The sequence below is a fragment of the Sitophilus oryzae genome, unplaced genomic scaffold (genome assembly GCF_002938485.1).
Source record: "Sitophilus oryzae breed Bouriz unplaced genomic scaffold, Soryzae_2.0 scaffold_306_pilon_pilon, whole genome shotgun sequence".
Classification (NCBI taxonomy): Eukaryota; Metazoa; Arthropoda; class Insecta; order Coleoptera; family Curculionidae; genus Sitophilus; species Sitophilus oryzae.
In genome coordinates, this window is record NW_022146870.1 from 345970 (window position 1) to 364310 (window position 18341).

At 31.6% G+C, this 18341-nt stretch overlaps 1 protein-coding gene across 1 annotated transcript; it reads left to right on the plus strand.

The window, feature by feature from the left end:
* Positions 1 to 211: 211 nt before the first annotated feature.
* Positions 212 to 17924, plus strand: LOC115884630 (caspase-1-like). The gene is made up of 9 exons (XM_030903279.1): positions 212 to 429; positions 4909 to 5004; positions 6830 to 6894; positions 7469 to 7552; positions 7942 to 8208; positions 10097 to 10239; positions 16175 to 16422; positions 16475 to 16566; positions 16620 to 17924. Exons 1-9 carry the CDS (start codon positions 401 to 403, stop codon positions 16829 to 16831), a joined length of 1236 nt encoding a protein of 411 aa, XP_030759139.1. The 5' UTR covers positions 212 to 400; the 3' UTR covers positions 16832 to 17924.
* Positions 17925 to 18341: the final 417 nt, after the last annotated feature.

Below are 18341 nucleotides of genomic sequence, written 5' to 3' on the forward strand. Positions count from 1 at the left end.
TTCATCTTTATTATCGTAAATTTATTATTTATTATACAAAATAGTTTTACCCTGTCAAATTTTAGCTGTAAATAACAAAATAAATTTTTAATATATCATGAAATATTGTTTCTAGTTATACCTATTAATAATATACTTATAATATTTATGGCAATATCAAGGCAATATCCGATCGTATCACCTATCCATCACCTATCTTAACCAACTAACGAACACTTTGATAAGATATCATTGGTTACAAAGCCGATACAGTCATCATGTAGTCTATTGTAAGGTATTCGTGGAAAACGTTAACAAAGAAAATACGATTTGACGTTAATAGATTTCTTTTTAATTATTTTTAACAATTTCCATCTGTTATAACTAAGTTTTAAAAATTTATTCTCTGTGAGTGTTTAATATGACGGATAAAAAAACAGGTTCCATCAGGTAAGTTAAATAAATAATTCTTTAGAAGATAACTAAATTGCCATATATTTTAAGATCGTAGCTCGATACAGGATGGCTATAAATATAATAAAATTTGAGGGACGATTCCTCAGATATATGTATATTTACTTAATTTCGGCATATAAGTACTCAATGGAGATGTATAGTATAAACGTAGGTAAAATACCGTATGATTGAAAAAAAAACAGCGTCAGCGATGGCTATGAAATGAAAATCGCTGTCATTTTATATGTAAAATTATATGGGGAATGTCTCTGTGGGAATGTGCATGTTCATTTCCAAATCAAGCCAGTGTACACACACAATTTTTTTAATAATTATTTTTTCTTGTGGAGGTTATGCTCACCCCTCAAACAAAAACTCACAAGCCACCACTGCATTTTAGATTAAATTTTCTGAACAATTTTATTTGTTAATAAATAGTTTTTACATAGATAATAAATAAATATTTGTTCATTAATTTTGTGTTTTACAATAATTATTTTCAGTTGCATCAGAACAATATATGTACAATACTTATTCTTTAGATTTATTCGCAAAATTATTAAAACGTTTTAAACTAATCCTCACTTTTTGTTATAGCGGGTGCGTCTCAAAAGTGGTTCACGGGCTCACGCACCGGGTGCGTCTCAAAAGTGGCTGAAATAACTTATACCTTTTTTACATGATACAAAGAATACAAGGTATGATATTGCGCAGGTTGGTCACTACGTCACAGGTGATAAACGGCACCATTGGTCGGCAAGCTCCGCGCGCCAATTTCAAATTGTCAAACAGATGACATAATAAATGTGAAAATAATTTTTCAAATGTCAAGTTCGATGATTTGACATAACTTTTGGGGTTATGTCCTAATTCTTCCCTATTTTAGGTCTTTTTTAATTAGTGGCAATTGGACAATATGAATATTTTTTTGTATGGCGTATGACGTCACAGGTGGTATGCGCAAACTTAACGAAATTGGAGCCGCTATCGATCATACCTTGTTTTCTTTGTACCATGCCTTTTTTATATTTTGAGATAAAAAAGGAGATTAAGTATGTTAGTATATGACATAAATTATAAGATTGATTGACATATTCAATTGTTTTTGTTCACTTCTTGTTTTACCGAAAATGACTACAACTTTTGATTTTTAAATGGCACCTCGGTATTTTTTTAATTTATTCGAGAGAAAATGGCACTCTGAATAGTGCGACATATCATCGAACCAGAGTGGCTCATTAGCATAATTGGAAAAAGCATTTTTTTACCCATAATTTGGTACCACATTTGGTATGTCGAATCAAACTGTCTTTATGAACCGCATGTTACAATTTCAAATAAACCATATGAGAAAATGTCAAAATTTGACATATGATATGTCATTCTATTCAGAGTGTTATTTTCTATCGAATAAACTAAAAAAAAATACCGGGGCACAATAGTCATTTTTTGAAATCTAGGTGGATAAAAATTCCGGTTCCTTAGGTGTACTAATTTACATTTGTTTATGTATATTGTAAAGATAAGAACTCATACTATAAGAAAATATGCACAAACAGAAATGCTATATTAGTTGATGTTTGATAAAAAAATATTGTATCGAGCAATTTAAAACAGGTATGGACTGCTTTGCAAATCCGCGCAGTAATAAAGTGAATTTTATTGACTTCGCTGTTCGTTAGCGAGTTCGTATGTTCGTGTTCGCTAGTTCAAAAGATTTCAAAATTTTTAAAACAGGGAAGGTGTAGATCAAGGTATGTAGTACTAATTAAAAATATAACACATTCAAACTTGAAAGGTTTTAATAATATAGATAATTGTTTCGTGGCCCGTGCAAAAATATTTATTTTTATTCTTCTTTCAAATTCAAAAAGCTATATAAATCGATTCCCGCGGATTTCTGTTTTGATTCTGGCTTTATAAATATACTTAGGCTTTTATATTAATTGTGATATATCCTTGTTTTGCATATATATTTGCAAGTTTTATCAATATTTTTTTATTCTCAGCGACATGTTCGGTCACCCGTAGAACACTTTTTGAAGTTTGGTGCCAAGAACCCGAAAAAATCCAAAGGTATATGCACTTTTTAATTGGCTACTTGAGGTTATTGGTGTAGATCATCTATCTGAGAAAGAGGAGTTATCGGTGCTAAATAAAATTTGAACATTTTCGTAGAAAATTAGTGAAAAATAGGAAAGCTGGCATATTTGTTTTCGATCAAAAAAACGGTACACCTTTGCTTTTTCTAGAATAAAAATTATATTCATAATCTCCGACTAGTTTCTAACAAAAACGGCCTCTCGACAATTTTCTGTTCGACAAAAGGTTTTTGCGTAAAAAATAAAATAACCCTATCTATATACATGTCCTATGCATCTTTAGGAATGTGGATAATTTTATTTTATTTTCTCACGCAAAAACCGTTCGTCGGACAGAAAAATGTCAAGAGGCCGTTTTTGTTAGAAACTGGTCAGAGATTATGAAAATAATTTATGTTCTAAAAAAAGCAGTAGCGTACTCTTTTTTCAATCATATACAAATATGATATTTTTACTTTCAACACCCTGTATCTAAGAAACGATGCATTTCCGGACCTATGTTCATAGGAACTTTCTATCATTTCATCTAAGGAACACGTCCTTGAATTTTGTGGTAATATTAAAAAACACCCTGTATATTGGGGATATTTTTTTATTGTTTTCTGATAATGCTGTTAGATTTGTGCTTAATTGGCCACTATTTGAATTCACTAATACTTACTATTAATATGCTAATAACTTTGTCGGAATTTAATAAGAACATTTATGTCCACCTAGAACGGATAAAATCTTTGAATAAGAAGACTAAGGAAGGAGCATATCAAAAATCTTAGGTACACCGCGATGGGCCTCAAATATGGCCGACTTAAATTCCGGTTTATCAGTGTCGTTCTAATTTTATTTAAAAAATGTAAAATTATGATGTAGGGTAGACGTGGGGTAGACTCAATAATTTGTTGTTTTATTTTACGTTGTGAATAAATGTTGGTAGTTATTAAAATTGTTATAAAAATATATAATTCTACGTATTTAAAATTATTATTATAAAGTTATAATAAGTATTTATTACCACAAACATCCGATACGCTACTGAAGCAGGTAAGTCAAATCAAAACGTATCTAAATTACAAGTAATAAATAAAAGCTAAAATGCAAGAAAAATATATAATTTAGTTAATTTGAGTGAATTTCATAAATGATCGGTTTACTACACGTATGTATATTATATAGTCACTTACTAGCGAAAAGTTGTTCCATTATTTCACACAATTTTTTCCGAGATCTACCGCACGCTACACAACCAACTATTTTAGAGTCTTTTTCGATAAATCGCGATAGTGTCACTGTTAATTTAAGTTCTGCCACAATTTCCATCTAGATTTACTACCTTTATACACTATCAGTATTAGAATAAATAATAAATAACATAAAATAAGCTCCGTAAAGACTGACAAATCCACAAAATTTCAAATCAAATTCAAGTGTGTCAAATGAATCGTCAAACAGAACTGTCAAGGATCCCCACCCTAGAGTGCTTTTATGGCGCTTTTTCCGCCCACCATGCATGAATACATGGAGAGCATTATACTCCTTCCTTAGTCTTCTTATTCAAAGGATAAAATGACCACTGTGCGAGGGTGCCATTTAAAAATCAAAAGTTGTAGTCATTTCCGGTGAAACAGGAAGTGACCGAAAACAATTGAATACGTCAATCAATCCTAATTTATGTCATATACTAACATACCAAATCTCGTTTTTTTAATTGAAAAAATAAAAAAGTTATAGTGGTGAGCCACTTTTGAGACGCACGCGGTAAATTCTTCAGTTCAGCCAGGTTGAACGTTTTCGCGCAGCGCTATGGAGACTTGTTCGATTTATATTCAGTACTAGTATTTAAAAGGACTAAATAAAAATATATAGAAACTTCTTTCAATGCGCAGTAGTGAACGGAACGTTTTCCAGACGTTGCTAGCTCTCGTACTAGTACGTGTCAAATTGATTTTTCATGTTTGTTTTGTAATTCTCTTGATATATTTTGTGTATATACCTTTATAACTCTTAATTCTTTACGCTCCTGAGGAAGATATAAACCATATCGAAATATAGAGCTTTAGAATAAATTAAGTTTGATTTAGAACAGACCGCTTCCCGAGAATATGTCACTGTTGTAAAAATACAACATTAGTTTTGAATTGAATGAATACATTTTTATACAAGTATTTTTTGTTACTTCTAACCAGTACTGCTTTTTATTATTAAGTACGTATATTATATTTGAATAAATATTTTTATTTTAAATGGTTTGGCTTGAATCCTTATCCATTGATTTGTTCTAATCTGCTTATTATGGCCATTTATTTACTTGAATTACTGGAATAATAATTCAAGAATTGTTCGTTTATCATTTATTAACATTTTTATTTCTTTTTAGTAAAACCACAGGTAAAACTACATACCAAAGTGGTCAAACTACATACCATACGTCTGTCGTTGTCAGTAGAGAATTCCACAGTAGAGAAGAAATCAGGTAAAATAAAAAATAGCATTGTCATCTTAAATAGCGTAACTAAGAGTAAAGGCTGTCCAACGAGTCAGGGTAGATTTGGACAGGAGACATCCCTAAATGACAGAAAATTTAATTTACGTGTGCATTAAAATGATAGCCACAACTGTCACTGCCATGTATCCTCGTTGGTCAGACTATAGTCCGCTTGGATTAACAATAGTTCCTATTCAAAAAGTCCTATTGTATTGAAAAAATCAGGTTTCCTATTTTAGATTTTCACTCCAATCGTTTTTCAATAGCAACATGCACAAGATAAAAATGAGACGTCAAGTTGCAAAACCCGCTAATACCGTTTTTTTTTAAATTGCCTAATTACATATATATTAATAGTGGACCCTGAAATCTACATAAACATAGTCCCAACCTGCAGCAAAAGTCTCCTATTCCTATATAAAATTTACTACAAATTATATACGTTACTGCAGTAAAATCCGTCTTATCCACTTATGTTTGCTCTTTATTGTCATTATTGTTGCAAATCCAGCAATTTTTCATAGGCTTTTTACACAAGTATAATATTACTACTGACGTCTTATCCAATTCGAATCCTTACCTAATTTTTATGAAATAGTATATCTTAGTTATTATTAGTTAGAACTGATTTATCGAGAGATGGCGCAGTCCCTGACAATATTTAATTACATATGACCCATTGAAAACCAGAGTGGTCTAAGTCAATTTTTTTCGATTTTCTAATTTCAATATATTACGATTCTTGATGTAGTTTTCTATCTACTCACCAACTGTTAGTCTATAAAAACATCATATATCTCACTCAAAATTGTAACCGTAAAGAGACAACGAGTTACATCCTAAAGCCAGAGTGGTACAAATGAGACTTAACCACATGTTAATCACTCTGGTATTTTGGTAGTATATTTCTTACGGCGTAGAGTAATTAACAGAACTAATTTTACTTCTAAAAGTTGATTGGATAAGGCAGTTACTAGTAAAAAATGCATTTTTCATAATAATGATAATGAAACGTTTTGCCCCGAAAAGTGCCTTCGCTGGAAATACAATGGTTACATTTTAAAATATCTGACCTACACAAAATATAGATAGAATTTCTATTTAGATATTGAGCATACATCCATTTGGTAAATAAGGCAGAGGCAGACTAAAAATATTCAATTACCTGGCGTTCATGAATTTTGGTGTCCTGTAAGGGTGCGTTTATGTTGGAGCGGCGATAAACGATAAGAGCAAAGCAAAGTACTGGTAGTAGCGAAGCAAAGAATATTATTATATTAATTTATATGTAGGTGTTTATATTGGAGCAACGCGTCGAGACAAGGTTGGCAGTTGAGTATCGATAAGAGCAGCGCTAATTCACTGCTTTTATCGTTTATCGCAGCTCCAACATAAACGTACCCTAATGCAAAAAAAGTAAAATATCTAACAACTATTTCAGTTTATACCGCCAATACATCTAGGGTTTTTAAGAACCTAGAGCTGTAGAAGCAATAAATATACCTTTTCTCTTTCTAAACCAGGACAAATATGACACAGAACTTTTAGAAAGTAATCTGCCCTATGAAGAGCTTAACTAGGATGTTTTTGATAATTCTGACACTATCAGATATATCTCTTAACTTGTTAAATTCTCTTATAAACATCTCTAAGACAGTTTTTTTTATTTACATGAAGACTTATTTTATATTATGCACTATTAGTCTGAGACTAATAGTGCAATCAATTATTTAATTATATTATAATTGAATATCTTGTATCTAAAAATGTACTAATGTTGGAATGAAAATCAATAACTAATTATTTCTTGTAGATATAATGCAGCCTCAGGAGAAAGTAGATGGACAACTACTAACTTGAACGCGACATTTCCATCAAGTAATAAGTAGATATATATTTTGTATTTTGATCTACATCATAGCCGATCTAGTCATCGAAACAGCGTGGTCTGGATTTTAACGTGTAAGACCAAACCAAACCAAACCAAATCAAATGTATTAAAAAGAGATAAAAGTTGGGTTGATACATTTCTTCTATGCGGTATTGCCGGACTTTGCATCAAAATTTCAAACCATACAAGTAGGCGTTTAGGAAAAATGTTGCATCTAGGGTTAGAACTTTATTTCTCACAATTAATAACTCATTTTAGTACAATTATGTAATCTGTAATAGATTATATTTAGCTTAGATATATTATCTTCATTTCAGTAGTATACATGAAAGTTTTTAAAATAGTTAATTTTTTTCTACACACATTTTCCTACAAGCGTAAAAACCGGCAACACTGTATGCTGCTTTTTATTTTGTCTCTCTGTCTGTCAACCGGTCATTTATATTTATCTTTGTCACATGCATTAAAATACAGACCACACAGATGAAGTGACCAGACCTTGTATGTAGATATAAGTAGACCAATTTCTTATAATATATACCTACATCAATTAAATTCTAGGAAAAAAAACAAATTCGGAACCGTCAAAAAATGTAAATAGCCTGCAACGGTTGTTTGAGTCTACATCAGCTGTGAATCCAAAAGGTTAATACTGGTTATATATTTTATCATATAATACATTACTTGCGCTTAGGGATTATTATACAATAATTGATGGGTAAGGAGAAAAACAGACGATGTGACAAAACGACAAAACTGACTTTTACAGAGAAAACTAATTTAATGTTGCTAAATATCATGTTAATGGTACCTACAAAAAGCTATTACTGTATGCGTTATTATTTGGACATCGTTTGTTATATTCAACTACTATTTAGCATGTGTTTGGGTCTTGGTATTTTCTCCAGATTAAGTTGATTACTTAAAAATTCCGATAAAATTAACATCTTTGGTTTTCCCCCTTACCCATCAATTAAAATAAAATTATTTTATAAAATTACCAAACACAAATACATATTCTATATTCACACTAGGTACAGAACTTAAGGGTCAGAGTTCTCATGACTCAATTGGCAGATTCCCTGGTTCTTCATACGGATACAATACTTCATACAATAATTCTAGAAGAAATACACCAGTTTCGCCTAGAACTGCTTTTAATCCCTCTTACACTACTGCAGATTATAATTCAGGAAGCATATCCAATCCTACACATCGACCGTCATATACTTTTCCTGCTCAGAAAACAAGTACTTTGTCTGAGATCCCAACATATTCTATTCAGGGACCAAAACTTAAAGGTCAGCAAAGATTTCTTCTTAGAATAGACATTTAAGAATAGATAAAATAGAATATCCGTGATTTAATTTTCCGTACACTGTTTTTCATGTTTTTTTTTTCAAAATTTTAATGTATTTTAAGTTCAATATAATTATACAGGGTTATTCACCCCATACCTTTCCCCATACAATACGGAGTACTGTATAAAATACCCTTTATATTATTACATTTTTAGTTTCTACGCTTGAAATAAAGGTAAATTTTATTAAGGTTTACCGCACTTTAATTAATAATTTACGATATTGTGAAAATGCAGTAACAACTTTAATGCTACATTCCTCTAGGCGTATTTAAGTTTTTAAAACCAAATATTGTACTGAAGTTTTTCTGTTTACTAGATTCTTGAGATTTTAAAAATTACACTACCTTATATAGAGTGTCTAAAAATTTATATTAAATAATTTCTAGCTTTAAACGACAATAACTTGCTTAATTTAAATGGAACACCCTGTATATTTTACGTGAATCAGATCACAATTTAATTGTCTATTACAAATTGTATTGTACCATTTTTCATTAACCACCATCTCTTCAATTTTTCGTTGAAAATGCATTTTCTTATCATTTAGACCACATTTATCAATATACCCTTGGAATATTGACATTTTACATATTTTATTAAGGCAACAAATATAAAAAATGTACAAGTGCTAAAAACGATAATATTGGTAGCCTATTTGTTGGTAACTACAACAAGAAAACTAATTAAATATTTGTAAAAGAGTATGCCAATTAAACATACTACCATTATTCCCGCCCAAATATTCATTAATTACATATTTAATTGTGTTAGTTAATAAATTATTCTAAATAAAAAAGTGGATTTGAATCAGAAATCAATATAATAATAAGTTATGAATGTGAATTGCGAATGTCCCTTTTGTTATAAATTAGCATTATTCAAAAAATGAAATCAAATTTATAAGGTGTTCTTTTTACCACACTGTCTAATACACATACAAAATTCAGTTTTTAATATTTAGAGCAACTATTATTAATCAACGTAAGCGGTCAATTAATGTAGTTTGAATACTGGGATCATATTAGTTGGTCCTCTTTAACAAAAAATATTTAAACAGCTTTTTTATCTTTTAATTTTAACATTAGTCAAAAAATGAAATAAAATTTAAAAGGTGTTACTTTTACCACACTGTCTAATACACATACGAAATTCAGTTTTTTAGTATTTGGAGCAATTATTATTAATCAACGCAAACAGTCAATTAATGTTAATGTATTTCGAATGCTTGTACCATATGATCGAAAAAAAACGAGTCCAGTTGGCTGGGAAATGAACATCAATGACATTTCCCATATAAATTTACATATAAAATGACAGCGATCTTCATTCCATAGCCATCGCTGACGCCGTTTTTCTCGATCATACGGTATTTTTATTTGATTAATTACTATTAGAAGAAATTTTTATTTTTTAGTGAAATAGTCAAACTATATAGACAATATTAATTTCTGTACTCTGTACTCTTTGAAAATTTGTTACCTCTTTAAAAATAATCTAAAATGTCAATATTGTATATTGATAAATGAGGTCTAAATTAAAAGAAAATTTATTTTCTACAAAAACATGAAGAGATAGGTAAAAATGGTATAATACAATAATTTGATAGACAATTAAATTGTACTGATTTGATCTGATTTTCGTAAAATATATAGGGAGTTTTTAAATTAAACAAGTTATTGCCGTTTAAAGCTACTAATTATTTAAAATATTTTTTTAGATACTCTGTATAAGGTAGTATATTTTTTAATATTGTAATACAAAAGTACTAAGTACTTTTGTATTGCAATATTAAAATCGGTGTATTAATATATTTTTTATATTTGTAGGCAAAGCTTTAATTATAAATAATATTAAATTTATGGAAAAAGAACAAGAAAGAAAAGGAGCCAAAAAAGATGGAAATGATCTAAAAGCATTATTATCAACTATAGGTTTCACATGCACGCTTAAAGAAAATTTGAAAGGACAGGTAGTTTTATTTATTTATTACCATTTATTCTACTTATGCTTAGGGGGCATCCATTAATTACGTGAGAAATACAGGGGGGTCAAGCCGAATCTCACTATATAAATCTCACGTAGAGAAGAGAGGAGGTTTCGGCAAATATCAGGTAATTTGTTTTGGGGCAAAAAATAGTGTAAAAATGTGAGAAAATCAGGTTAAATTAAAGTAAAACATGTTTCCAGTCTAAAATATGTCAATTCTTCTGTATATTAAAATCTATGAAAGGATGTCAAGTTATTTATAATGTGGTCCCCGATTCCATGGTTGAAAAATGATGGCCCGCAGTTTAAATTTCTAAAGACGAGCTAATGACCTTCTGTACGCAAGAAACAACTGTTTAAGAGTGGCTAAATCAGAGCAAAGGTGAAGGAGCAGATGAATTTACTGAAAATCACATGAATTTGTTGGTACCAACAGTCAAGCCGGCCGCACATTGAGACGCAGGTTACACAGGTGACTGCCCTACATCACCTGTGTAACCTGCGTCAGGCAGGTTAAAACAGTTCAGGAAAAATACGTGTTACGCAGTGTGAGAGCATATTGGAAAGCAGTCTTGGGCAGTTTATATAGAATTTCGGCGCGCGAGGTGCGAGTTTATTTAATATTATTATTATTATTTGGCCATAGGCCATTTTGATCATGGCGTTGTTTTCAAACAGTTCCGGGTCAGAGTCGGACGCAGAATTTAAAGAAACAGTTCTATTATACAGCATGTCAAAAAGGAAAACATCATTTTGGAAAAGCAATTATATGAAAAGGAGACAAAGTCACGGAGAATCGTGACAACGCGCTATAGTCTGAATTTTCGGAGCCCAATTTAATTAATTGTTCATCCATTTCGAAAATTACTACAACAAAAAAGTATAGCTAACCAAAAATTACATGCACGTGGCGCAGGAAACTGTGCCAGGGAGACTGCTCTATGCAGGTTTACGCAAACACATTTCTGTGCTACCCTACTCTGCGTTCCAATTCGCGCGGGTCTATACATTTGTACCGAATACAGACACCTGCACTGCTCTGCCCTGCGTCGCCTGTGTCACCTGCGTCTCAATGTGCGGTCGCCTTCCTTTTGTAATCACGCACTATACCGGGTGTTGCATCGTCGAGCGGGACATAGGAAATCCCATGTAAATTTTAATGGGGTCAATTATTGGCTTCCCTAATTATTTTAGAGAATAATTCTATTTAGGTTTATTGAAGAGCACTAAAACCCACATTTAAAAGAATAACTTTAGATATTTTTGATTAGCCCGTTTACGAGTTATCGCCGATTTCTTTTTGAAATATTTCTCCTTCCTTATGGCCCTGTATTTACTTATGAGCACCAGTCAAGGTAAAATATAACTGTCAAATGAAGTTGTCATTTCAGAAATTTATCTATTTAGTGCTTTATTATTATTATTATTAAAAACTCATACCTACATCAAAAATATTAGCCATGAATTACACTACCGAAGAAAAAGTATTGATGATTAAATGGTATTATCAAGGAAATAGTTATCAAAAGGTGTCGGACATGTTTGCTGCTTTGTATCCGAATAGACCGATACCTGGAAAATCTACAATCGCAAGGAATATCCAGAGATTTGAGACCAAAGGTACCCTAATAAATAACTGCAGATGTGAAGTAAGGCAGGAACAAAGAGAAGATGCAAGAAATGATATCGACTTGGAAGTTTTATTGTGCGTGGAAGAGAACGATGGAAAGATCAGCACAAGGAAACTTGAGGATGAAATAGATCACACTACAGCGTTTCGAATTTTGAAACGACATAAATATTATCTCTTCAAATATGAAAAGCACCAAGAGCTACGAGATGGGGACGAAATACGGCGGCAGGGGTTTTGTTTTGATATGATGGAAAGAGCAAACACGGATAGGGAATTTTTAAAAAACATGTTTCTCTGACGAATGCACGTTTACCTTAAATAATGAACCCAATGTTCAAAATTATCGATATTGGAACCAAGAAAACTAACACAGGTTTGTCGAAACAAGGACGGAATATCCACAGAAAGTAAATGTTTGGGCAGGGATATTCGGACACAATATTATCGGGCCATTATTTCTTACGCGAAATTTAAATGCAGAATATTATTTGGAACTACTCGAAAATCATATTTTACCTGCTTTACATGATGCCGCTAGGGAAAATCAGGAAGTTTGGTACCAAATGGATGGCTGCCCGGCACATAGTACCCTGGCTGTTCGGGAATATTTAGACAATAGTTATAAAGGAAACGTTATTGGCCTAAATCATACAGTAAATTGGCCAGCAAGGCCTCCTGATATTTCGCCAAATGATTTCTTTCTCTGGGGCCATTTAAAAAACAGGATATACAAGGATAAAAAATACCCAAACCTAGACGAGTTAAAAAATGCCGATTTCTGCCGAATGCAATAGAATTTCAGTTTACCAGCTAGCGAATGTAAGAAGAGAATTTTATGATCGCCTGGGTTATTGTCTAGCAGTCGATGGAGGAATATTTGAATATCTTCTTAAATCCTAAAGTTCTAACAATTTAATAATACCTAAATTAATAAGTTATTGAATATTGTAATAATACTATAATTAACCTTGTAATTGATTACTTTATTTTACTTTAATTCATATTAATTTGTATTTATAAATACATCTTTAAGATTTCCGATGAAGAAATGAGTTTTCAATCATTTTTCAATAATAATAAAGCACTAAATAGGTAAATTTCTGAAATGACAACTTCATTTGACAGTTATCTTTTACCTTGACTGGTGCTCATAAGTAAATACAGGGCCATAAGAAAGGAGAAATATTTAAAAAGAAATCGGCGATAACTCGTAAACGAGCTAATAAAAAATATCTAAAGTTATTCTTTTGAATGTGGGTTTTAGTGCTCTTCAATAAACCTAAATAGAATTATTCTCTAAAATAATTAGGGAAGCCAATAATTGACCCCATTAAAATTTACATGGGATTTCCTATGTCCCGTGCGACGATGCAACACCCGGTATAGGGTGATTCAGGGCGATGGCACGTTAGACGTTTATGGAGAACCAGTGGTGGATTTTTTTTTGAAAATTTGGATTTTTACATAAAGGCACCCGCTCTATCTTCTAAAATATTTTCAGCATTACAGTGTTCAAAAAGTGGTAGCATATTTCTTGTTTTAAATGGAACACCCAGTATATTATTACATTTTTGGAAACTTTCATATCTCATAGTTTTTCTATTATACTAACCTATAACTATCTCTAATAGTTTTTAAGATAAAAAATAAAACGTGTAAAATTGACAAAAAAACCTGATCATGAATAAGCATTGGTAAAATCATGAATTAAACATTTATAAAGTAGAAATTTTACTTAGAAGTTAACGAAAGTCGATATATAACTGTCTAAATAAACCAATTGGATATTATACAGACAGGGCAAAAATATTATTTATTTCCGTTTGTTATAAAATTATTCAAATCTTTGTTATTTTAAATTCAACCCTATGAATATTATTCAAAAAATCAAAAGACTAATAAAATTGCTTTTCAACGATATATCATGTTCCTATACCTAAACCTTCTGGTTTCTTAAGTAGAGCTATTTAAAAATTAATATAGGAAAATTAAAATAACTTTGGTTGCACATCATAATACGACCACCAGCAAACTCCATAAGACGACGCATGGTGTCATTGATGACGTGCAACGAAAGTTGTTCCAATTTCCCTATAATTCTATTATTATAGTTTCATTTCAAGAATTTCGTTACCATGGCAATTTTAGAAGTTTAGCACTGAAGTCTAATTGATACGTATAAAGTTTGAAAATTTGTCATGGCAACGATTTTCTTTAAACGAAACAATTATAATAGCATTATTAACTTTTAAATGGCTCTACCTTTTAGGTATAGGAACATGATATATTGAAAAGTAATTGAAGACTACAGGGGAAAAACGATCTAAGTCACATTTTCTTACTTTTGAGATAAATGATTTTGAAACTTTAAAGACTAAAGGAAAAGAAATAATAAAATGTAGCGAATCGTAAGAAGAAGTTTTTATCAATAGTTATATGTATAGACATTAACTGATTAACAGACAAAACAAAGAAAAATAATTTGTAGCAAATTTGTTAGATAAAATAAAACTCGTATTCGCTTGGTTCAATGGAAAAGTGATCCAAGTCAATATGGAATAATTCTGTATGTGGTTACTCCGAGGATTACTCGTGTTGGAATGAAGAGAAAAATATGTTTTTAATCTCATTTTGATTATTAATATTGTTATTATATTTTCTTAATATTTTTTTATTTGTTTCCTATTTTTATTATTTTTTTATTAATATTAATAGCATTAGATTTTTTATTTAGGAATGGCGATTTGTTTCTGATAAAATGAAACTACACTACTAGACAGTTCCATTATGGTTCCACTAGAACATTTCCAGAATTTAATTTCTTTGAATTGAAAACTAGTGACACGATAGACATAATCAGACTTCTTTTCTTAGACAGAAATAAAAGCAGTATACTTTAATTGATATAACTCACCATATCTGCATCGTTTATATGAGCATTGTTTGACGCACAAGGCAAATTTGTGTAGTAGTCTTGCAGAGATTCATCTACGAACTTTTTCAAAAATTGTAACTGCTCATACTTGAGTTTGGGCAAAGGAATTAGGTCAGCATAAAGTTGTTGTGGTGCTGAATATATAGCTATTTTTCTCTCTTGTATGCGTTGATATATTTACAAACATGAAATATGGACTTGGATCGGTCTTTCGTGAATTCACGTGGACTTAGATCGCTTTTCCAAAGTATTAATATTTTAATCGTTGATTTTAGTGGACTTAGATAATTAATTCAGTGTTACATTATTCCTCTTTTGGAACGGACACTTGATAGGCATAAGATGGCAGTGTTATCTCAATTTCCATTTTTTTTGGACTTAGTCCGTTTTTCCCGTGTAGTCTTCAATTTAATTTGGGTTTTGATTTTTTAAATAATATTCATATAGGGTTTAATTTAAAATAACAAAGATTTGAGTAATTTTATAATAAACGGAAATAATTATTTTCTCTGACCTTCCTGTTTGATATCCAATCAGTTGATTTAGATAGATCGGATATGCCGACTGTCCTTAACCTATAAACCAAATTTCAGCTTCCTATATGCCGAATTTATTATTTAACCAATGTTTATTCAAGATCATGTTTTTGTCAATTTTACACATGGTTTATTTTTTATCTCGAAAACTATCAGAAATAGGTATAGATTAGTACAATATAAAAATTATGAGATATCAAAGTAGTTTTCAAAAATGTAAGAATATACCGGGTGTTCCATTTAAAATAACAAAGATGTTCCCATCTTTGTATGAAGCGGCAACACTGTAATGCTGAAAATAATTTAGACAGATGGAGCAGGTGCCTTTATGCAAAAATCCAAATTTTCAAAAAAAATCCTGTCACCGGTTCGCCATAAACGTCTAATGTGCCATGGCCGTGAATCACCCTGTAGATCTCCATGAACTGAATTATACTTAAAATATAAGTTTTGAAAGATCTCACGTGACATTTAGGGAGATGGGAGGGGGTCTAGACAAATCTCACGGAATCTCACCAGTGCAGTGGGGAAGGGAGAGTCAAAAGATCCTCAAAAACTTAATTAATTACTCACGAAAGTAATGGACGCCCCCTTATCTAAAATACAGATATATTTAAATCAAAAAGAAAAAATACCCAAAGAGAAAAGTGTTGGTCTCATGCAAATAAAACTAAATTAAAATCACAGCACACACACGATTACATTATAAATATTAAAACAACACACATTGTGATGTAAACGTGTGTGTACTGTGGTTTTTATATATTTTTTCTCTGACGATACCCATTTTTATTTAACATGATATTATTTTAAGGAGATTATTAAGGAAGTTAGTAAATTTAGCAAATCTAATTTTAAAAATGATGATATAATTATTGTTACTATAATGAGCCACGGAACAAACGTAAGTAGTTTAACTGGTCAAGCGGTACGAGGTGGCTACACGGAAATTAGTGGAATTGATAATAAGTGTGTAGCCAGTGAAGAAATCATTGAAAAGTTTGTTAACAGTACCGATGGTTTAAAAGGAAAACCAAAAATATTTATCTTCCAATGTTGCAGGTATATTTTTTAAAAAATGTACATACTTATAATTGAATAAACATGCTTACAGGGGGGACGTAACGGAAATTCACAGGGACGCTGTGCCTATTTCGAGGACGCAACAACATTCTGACATTCTCATAGCACATTCCACGCTACCAGGTAACACATTTGATCTAATTTAATGACATATTAATATTATAATAATTTAACAGGATATCTCTCTAATCGCGATCCATTAATGGGTTCGTGGTACATACAGAGTATTTGTGAAGTATTCCGATCAAATTACGAAAGAAACCACATTGAAGACATGCTAAAACTTGTTAATCAGCAATTATCAAACAAACATCCTACCTATGGACAAACGTCCACATATGAATCAAGAGGGTTTAATCGATGCTATCTGTATAAGAGGAAGGAATAATTAATTCTTTTTCGTTTAAAACCGATGCCAAACCTGACGAATGTTTCGCTTGGTTTCGTAGATATTCGCACAATTATTACTACCTGCTTGCAACGAGTGGCATGACACATTTGAACGAATTGTCTTCTTTCACTAACATTTCCACTATTCGAACTTTTTCCACTTCCTGAATTTTTACCGATACGTTGAAACTGCAACTTTTCCAATCATTCGCTGCTCGCATTTTTCTTTAATTCACTTTTACCGCCAGAAGATGGATAGCATTCGTTCGCGCTGAAACCATTCGTCGTGACATCTTAGGCTAAGAGCATAGTGGAGCGGCGAGGATAGATGTGAGCAAGCAGCGCGACATCGCGGCCAAAACAAACCTGTTAAGACAAGTACGTGCGAACATAGTAAAGCGATCTGCTCGAGCTCGATTCAAATAATTTTGTTTTCATCGCTCTGTCGCGCTGTAGAAAATGATAGATTCTCTATTAAGATTTATTATTTGTAAGAGAGATTTTAAATGGGATCAGAAAGATAGTAATCACCATAACCGGTACATTTTAGATAAGTTATGAGATGAAGTGGCAACAAATTTTCGTAAAGGTTATAAAACTTGCCATACTTTCTCGGGTTTTTAAAAACTTCATCTAACCAAGTGTTTGCGACATTACTGCCTAGAATTTTAGCCACTCTTAACATTTTAAATTATCAATAAGCCAATGAAAATAATAAATTTGCACAAGTATCTCGCTATTCCTCGCCGCTCTACTGTTTCAACAGCTCGAGGCTTGCTCGACGCGGTATCGCGCTGCTTGCTCGCCGCTATCCTAGTCGCACTATGTTCTTAGAAACAATTCCTGGCGAATGCGAACGAATGGTAACATTCGTCAGGTCTGCCCTAGGTTTAAGGTATAAACTAGCCAAAATAAAATGTCAAAATAATATCTGTGCTAATATGTGACGGTATTGGACTGTGTCATATCTTTCTGTGAATTTGTATTTAATTTGTTCATTAGGTTCAATTTGTCATTTTCCAACTAATGTACTTTCTTTTCTAATCGACACTGTAATGTAAGACTGTTGTAAATATATGGATATATATACAGGGTGAGTCTTAAATTAGTACAAATGAAGACTTGAAATAAATAATGTGCTAAGTGCCAAAATCATTATTTCGAGATAAACATTTTTGGTTATATAACCAATGTATAAGAACGGGCGGTGTCTCCATATAAAATGACAGCGATCTTCATTTCATAATATGTATTTGGAAAGAAAAAAAGTTGATTAAAAAAATGCGATATCTAATAGGCCAGTTCCAGAGGGCACAAAAGAAATGCAAATCAGGTAGTGCATGGTTTAGATGAAGTGGATAATTCAAAATATCGAACTTATCGGTGACAAACCGATTTTTTGGCACTTAGAACATTATACTATATTTCAAAAATCTTAGCCCGTTCCTGTCGTGTTAAGCCACACCCAAAATTCTAAACACACGTGCCTTGATTAAGGCTTGATTAAA

Bases quoted from the DNA above. Each gene is read 5' to 3' on its own strand.
- LOC115884630 (XM_030903279.1), top strand. From the start codon at position 401: ATGACGGATAAAAAAACAGGTTCCATCAG. The intron at 430-4,908 runs GTAAGTTAAATA...ATTTCTTTTTAG, and splicing joins AAAAAAACAGGTTCCATCAG to TAAAACCACAGGTAAAACTA. The intron at 7,553-7,941 runs GTTAATACTGGT...TATTCACACTAG, and splicing joins ATCAGCTGTGAATCCAAAAG to GTACAGAACTTAAGGGTCAG.